A 7,426-nucleotide genomic window follows, 5' to 3' on the forward strand; every position below is an offset into this window, starting at 1 on the left:
AAGGTGTATTAATTTATTTTTTCCCCCAGATGACTCCTCGTCTTCCATTTTATAAATTCCTATTTTTAGCAAGAGAAAAGTAAGCAGGTATTATTCAGTACGATGTTTCATGTCATATGATCTCCTTTTCTGGCACGCTGCTGCTTGAATAGGCCACCTTCAGCAGTTTTAAGAAGGTGGGTTTTTACATATTGTTTTCACTTAGGGCAGTGCAAATTTATTTGGAAATCTATGACAATCAATTAAGTAAATGAGAAAATAGAATGCTTGTAATTAGGATAATCAAGCTACATGAAATCTACCCTACTAGTGTTAATATCTGTATATCTCCAAGCTGTATATTAATTAAACACCATGTAAGCGTTGCAATTAGACTTAAGCTGCAATGGTGAAAACAGGAGAAAAATGATTGGAGGGGTTTTTACTGTACGTGAAACACTTAGTTCTTTTAAAGCATCTTATGATTTGTAAGGTTGCTGCAGACACTCCTGGGATGTGTGGGGACTCTGTAGCAGTCTTCAGCTGCTTCTGAAACAGATGACCCAAAGAAAATAGACTTTTGTTTGCAAAAGCTATATTTCTGCTCAGGGGTGTATGTTATTTTCCCCTCAATTTCATGAATGAGTTTGGGTTACTGAGCTCTGAAACCAGTAGTCAAAGAGGTTAGATATTTTCTTCTACATGGGGAACTGCAAAGGGGAGAATGGAGAGACAGGAATTATTCCTCTAAAAGACGGGACTCTGTCCTGCTTTTATGTTCTTCTGTTTGTGTTTTAAATTTGATATTAAGACCCTAAGGTCGCCCAGGCCTTCCTACTGGACAAGGCATCACCTTAATATATTTGTACTGGGAGACAAACACTACTTGATACTGGCTGAATAATCTGGGCGTGTTCAGATTCTGCTTCTTCATTTATTTCCTGGTGCTTTTGGGGGGCTTGTGGAAGCAAAAGGTTCTGTCAGGGTTAGTGTGGGAGGGAGGAGGAGCCCTTCCCTCCATATGGGTACCCTTCTGGTGGTCACACAGCAACTTCAGAGTGAGTTTATTGTGGTTTTATGAGTTGTGGGTTTGGGGATATTTGTGCTTTCTCTTTTTCTCCTGCGTGTAGCTTTTGATGGTTGCAAGCATACGCGTTAAAGCACTATGGAGGTAGTGGAAGAATCATGTTGCAGGGCCAAACTTTGGTCTCATCAGCTAGGGATACCAAAACAGCAGAATAGGGCAAAACAGATGATGAACCCATCCACTAACGGGCAAGATATTGCCATGGCTATTTTAAGATTAAGTCTTTAGAGTCAAATGAAGTAGTACACCTGATCAGTGTGGACATCAGCTTGATGAAGTTGTTGCACAAATAATGAATAAAAGTAATACTTTTGTTGTGTTTATTTTTTCCAATTCTTTAAAAATCTGCTTTTACAGCACGATATTCTTCCTTATGACAAATGAGCCTATTCACTGGTATTGTGTTTTCAGATAATACCATTTACGTTTCTAGAAAGAAGTGAAAAAGAAAACTGTACAGGACGCCTTCAGTTTTTCATTTGACTTTGTTCTTAATTTTTTTTTTATTATTTGACATTGATACAAAAAAATAGTATCTTGATTAGCAGCTTTGCTGGCAATCCCACAAAACTGTAAATAATACTTTAATCTAAAAGAATGCACTCCTACAGACACTATAGATAAAACAATATATACAATTTAGACAAATAAATACATAAGTACAGCCAGTCATATATAATGATACACCTAAAGTTCGGTTACTGTTGACAAGCTTTTCTAGTTAATTACACTCTTCATTTACAAATTGCCATTGCCATCTACGTTATAAAGACAAAAAAATTCCCAATAAAGAATCAAAATTGATACTTAACGTTATTATTAGGAAAGACAGAAAATGAATCTTGAGGCTTCTGTTTAAATACTCTCATGGTTTTAGCAAAAAAAAATGCTTTTATGAAAAACTCCTCCTAAAGAGAGGCATTTCCCCATCCCCCCAGCTTCTTTGCTAAATGTGCTTTGTTCGTGTATGTTTTGGAATCAAAATGTCACACATCTGAAGTGACTAGAAGCCAGCATGTCTTAACGAAGTTGTCATTTGCCCCCTGCCTAGTGAGACAAAATGACCTTTAAGTAACATAAATATTTCTTTTGGCTAAAGGAAGCCCAATGCAAACACTTGTTGTTAACCATGCCCCGTGTGGCACAAATACTACTGGGTGGAAGGGACAGCAAGCTGTCCCTGTGAGTAGATATATTGCTCCCTTTCTAGCTCCAGGTTGCAATACTGCAATTTCTGAGCAAAGAGAAAATAATAAATCCGTTACCTAAGTGTAACACGCTAGTGAAGTCTAGTATCAGAAAATTAATAGAAGTATAAAATTAGGCTTTCGTTGTGTTCTTTTAAATTCACTAGACAGTAAAAGAAAAAAAAAAAATCTTGTACATTCAAAAGCTAGGGCACACATGCTTAAGGCTCTTGAAACACTGGACAAATATAATGCCTAACTCAGCTCCATGCATAACAGAATACTACATAGCAAGCAGACTCTACATATATATACAGCTGAATACAGAAGAAAATGCCTTAGAAATATGTACATAAATTCCAAGATGAACATTTACATTTCTGTTGAAGATCTATCTATTTATAAATGGCAGGAAATATATTTTTGGGGATACTATTTTCAAGGTGTACCTTCCAATCATTAATGCAGTCTACTTGTACTAGGAGAAATTCAAGGCTACCATGCTACTCGAGCCCTGAGGTATCTGGATTGGGAGCCCTGCTGTCCTCTTGGTTACTAACCAAAGGCAAAAAAAAAAGCAGGAAAAGTAAGGCCACCAAATCCATTCAGTTGCGGATTCAGAAACCCCAAATTACTGCACAGTGCAGAGGGATAGCAGAAGTGATTGTAGCCTGTGGGTTGAAATTATTACAAACTGGGTTCCTGGTAGGACGGTATCCATGCTGTCCAATTTACCTCAACGGCTGGGGATGAATCCATCCTGGTTTCCCTTTCTAAACCTCATATTCTGGGGCTTGGGAAGGGAAAGCTGAACTTCACCCAGTCTGTGTGTGTGTGTATGATACATTCATCTATGCAATTAGTTGGACCTTGTTTAGCTAGTGTTCTGAGTTTGACAGGAAGCAAGAGCAACTTTAACAAGGACTAGGTCAACTAGGGAAGGATAAATCTTAATTACAATGCAAGTGATTCACTATTTTTATATAAAATTACCGATTTTCATTTATGAAGGATGCACAAGCTCCTGTTGATTAACAGTAACTCCTGAGCTACCTGTTGTGTAGCTTCACCTTCAGATCTGAAGTAGACCTGTTTGAGATACTTACTGCTTGTGGCTGGAGGCCAGGTACGCTTTACCTTATTTACAAGTAATTCCTTTCAAAATGGTAGTTCTGCATCTGTGAATAAGACTAACAATTTGTTATGAAACTACAAACCTTTTGGGGTAGCATCTTCATTTCTCTGTTACTGTTGTAAAGTGCTATGTACACCTATGGCAAAATCAGGTCAGAGTTTTCCTTTAAATTCTTATTCAGTTAATTTCTGACAACTTTATAGACATCCTGAAAAATGTACAGACTTAACAGTTTTTCATATGTTGCACACAATGCCATCTGAAATGAATGAGACTTTTGTGTGTGCTGTGGATGGGATGAGTAATCTACAGCTAATAACATATTTGGTGAGCTTTGTATCTTTGTAATTTGCCTGTGAATTCTTCATTCCAAGTTATTTGCTGATCAATGTCATATTTTAGCTGTTTATTAGAAGGTGGTGCTGAATAGAGAGGGCTTGAATTTATTGAAGAATTTTCCAGGAAATAATTTTCATAACATTGCATTAACATTCGAAACATGTAAGCACATTATGAACCCTGAATAAAACCTTGGGTATTTGATTTCTGTTGCATGCTCTGGGGATCTCTTGAGCGGGACCTCAGACCCCATCATTGGCTCTATGATGAGTAACCTGGGAGCTGCAGATTTGTAACAAAGGCTAGAATTTATTTTTCTTTAATAGGTGGGTCTTAAGGGCCCTCTATAGACCTTACCCTTAAAAAACTGCTTTTTGAGTTACTTTTTTTTAGGTAAATCGTGTACTGCCTGATGTTAAAGAAATATGCTGTTTACTGACACTTTTATCATTCAATATAATTATATATTGCTATGCAAGACGCTTAATGGAGAGATCCACTGATACTAACGAGAAACATTGCACTTGCTTTGAGATCAAAAGTTAAAAGATATTCATACTTCCATCGTGTGTTTTTAAGATAGTTTTTCATACATCTCCCCTGTCTTATTTCCCCTACAGATTCTACTTCATTTTAAAATTGTGTTAGATCTTTTAGGGGCTACTTGAGCCACTGGAAAGAAATGGGGTATCTTCTGAAATCATTTAAAGGAATCCCATTTGGTGGATAAAAATATACTTCAGTGTGTGGATTTGTTTTTAAGCTCTATGAGACTTTGTTCTTACCTGTCTAAATTCTGCTATTATATGGTCAGTAAGCTGTTTGGGAATTGCGCATGTTGTACTATAAAATATACACGTCAAGATAGGTGTGTAAGGTCAGTGCAAATGTATATCATTTAATTTATTAACAAAGCTCTAAATAGAGATGGTTGTAGGCTGTCAAAAAAGGGACAAAATCATATTTATAATTCTGCATTTCTTAGGGCCTGAGTCTCATCTCAGAGGCTGGGGCATGAACGGTTAAGCAGCTTATGATAGTTTATTACTGTTCTTTACATACAGATGCAGGAGCTGATATGTGTGGTAGAGGATAATATACAAAATCTGAGATTTGACTCTAGATCCTTTCAGTTGGTGTAATGTCCTTATGAAAAGAGCCTGAAGTCTGTAAACCAGTAGTCAAAATGAGAATGAAAAATCAGTCATTAAAAACTCTCTCACAGTTAATATCCCACAGTTTAACCTGTAAATCAGCAGATCACTTTGTCAAAAGATAACCAGGCTAAATCAAAATTTTTTTAAAAAAGGTATTTACATCTGTAAAAATCTTAACATCTAAGATGTTTCTTGCTGGACATGTCATTCCAAATTCTGTGCATTTCTTCTGGTGTTATCTGGTGCACCGTGATCACCCTGCGGTACCTGCACAAGCTGTAGGCCATTTTCCAGTGATTGAAGCCACTGTTTTGGAAGGGGTGAATGCCCAGCTTCCGAAGACAGAGTCCAACATACACATCTTCAAGATGAAGAAGTCTGGTGTGAAGGGAGGTTTTGTAAATCAGTTCCGCTACGTCAGCTGAAAATATGTAGCCAGTGCCTGAACAGAATGGCGGATAATTGCTGTCGGGGTACAAATCTCTCGGCATGTACCATTTACTGCGAACATCTCGTATTGGTCCTCCATTTATAACGTAACCTGTGAAGTACCTTCTCCTTGGCTTGGTGTTAGGTTTGAGCAGCTTATAAATAAGATTATCCATATTTACAAAAATGTCACTGTCTGTCTTCATAACGTACTTTGCTTTTGAACAAAATGTTGCTACCCACCTCATCCCCATCAGTGTTTTCAGAGTGAGGTTATGATAAGAGTCAATAAAATCCTCCACAATAATGTCATGAAAAATTTGGCTTTCTTGCTCTACCATTTGATTTAACACAGGATCTGTGTTTTTTCCAAGAAGAAATAGTGTGGCGATTTTAATTCCTTTAAAGTTGTTTTCGTCTCCCCACGTTTCTCGGATGGCTTGCCTTGCATCAAACTCTTTGTGAGTTGTGCTGATAAGAATGACCAAGAAAGGGACACTCTTCTCACATTTGTTGGGTTCATTGATAAGAAAGTCAAAGGAATGTGGATTTATAGGTCGAGTCCTTATGTTGCCAAAGGAAACATTTTTTCTGGCTATGGATATGCTACTGAGCTGTCTGTGGCCAGTGTAGGAAGAAGTAGGACGAGTTATACTCAAGTACCAAAGAGCGCTTGCCCAACAAACTACTGTCAAAACGTATAAGCATGAGACCTTTGAAGCCATTGTTCCTCTAGCTCTTCTATTCCATGTGATGAATAAATAGCCTTCGTACCATGAGTGCACCTATGTCCCAGAGAGGCAGCATATTATTAATGAAACTTGAAAGTTCGATTTAGAGAAAAACCTCTGTAATCATTCATGGACCTCAAGTAGGAGCTATTAACCCTGATGATACTCAGCTTTTCTTCTTTTACTACCAGCGGCTTCCATTTCTTAGAATTTCCTGTTATTTCTGAAAAACATGAAGAAAAATTTTCCGTTGCTCGATCATAAAAGCCTAGGGCAAGAAAAATGACCATTAACAAGCTAAGCGTCTTAATGCATTTCTCAGATACCCTTTTTTTTTTTTTCTCATGAGGTACCACAAAGTAAGATAGTGTAGTAGAATATAGCAGGATAACTGAAGTAATGCTTTTATGATTGATAGTTTCCCATAGATTATAATATATAGAAAAACTTAAGCATGCATAGCATGTTGGCTATTTAGGTAATTTTAAAGGTACACAAAATTAATTTTCTCATTTCTAGTGTTTTCTTGCTTCCTAGCATTTTTTTCTGGACAATCTTTCAGAATATGCCATAGAACATTTAAAAATTATTTAAAGAATGAAAAATAACATACTTTATCTTAGGATTAACAGCATCAGTGGCAACTATGCACAGGAATACCTACAAATCCCTTTTGGTCTAAATGTTGTTAATGTCTGTCTCTCTAACAAGAGCATGCTTTGGTGGAAATCGGACAGAAAGGTACAGGAGGGAAAGATACATAAGTTGTCTTACCCATGTAAAGATCAGTGCCCGAGTAGACTCCAGAAAAGTCTGGAAATAAATGAACACAGTTCAGTTATTCTTGGTGGCTTCCTTCTTTACTTCTCGTGAGCAAACATCATTTTTATATCACATAAGATAAATCACAATGGAAGCCTATTAACAGTGTCACTTTGCTGGCCTGCCTGCAGAACGCTTGGCTCCCCAGCCAGGCTCCCGGCCTTGGCAGACCTTCCCCACGGCTGCGCCAGTCCTGCCTCTGGCACCGGGCAGCTTTGAGGATTCCCTGGATCCAGGGAATGTACCAGCCCTGAAGCTTGCTTTGCTCTTAGCATGTTTCCTGGGAACCAGTTCTCTATTTATCATCATTTCATCAAAATGAGACAAGCTGCATTAAGCCTGCCGGATCAGTGCCGACTCCTCCAAGGCATACCGGTAGCAGGAGAGTGCCTGTAGGCTCCATGTTCCAGGGTTTTACCACTGTGTTGCTTTGGAGCTAAAGGACGGTAGAAGCATGCAACAGATAAGCTTTACACAAGAGCCTTTGAAATATTTAATATTTACTTTGGATAGAACAAAACATCTATGGATTCAGATAAAAAGATAGAAGCCCTGTCTTA

General features: G+C 37.8%; 1 protein-coding gene across 1 annotated transcript; it reads right to left on the reverse strand.

The window, feature by feature from the left end:
• Nucleotides 1-4,806: 4,806 nt before the first annotated feature.
• Nucleotides 4,807-6,038, reverse strand: B3GALT1 (UDP-Gal:betaGlcNAc beta 1,3-galactosyltransferase, polypeptide 1). The gene has a single exon (XM_009894586.1). The coding sequence runs from the start codon at nt 6,036-6,038 to the stop codon at nt 5,058-5,060; it is 981 nt and encodes a 326-aa protein (XP_009892888.1). The 3' UTR covers nt 4,807-5,057.
• Between the last annotated feature and the right edge of the window lie 1,388 nt (nt 6,039-7,426).

This window comes from Charadrius vociferus, unplaced genomic scaffold (assembly GCF_000708025.1).
Source record: "Charadrius vociferus isolate BGI_N301 unplaced genomic scaffold, ASM70802v2 scaffold161, whole genome shotgun sequence".
Taxonomy (NCBI): domain Eukaryota; kingdom Metazoa; phylum Chordata; class Aves; order Charadriiformes; family Charadriidae; genus Charadrius; species Charadrius vociferus.

Excerpts from the sequence above, each read along its gene's own strand:
- B3GALT1 (XM_009894586.1), bottom strand. The coding sequence starts at position 6,038 with ATGGCTTCAAAGGTCTCATGCTTATACGTTTTGACAGTAGTTTGTTGG.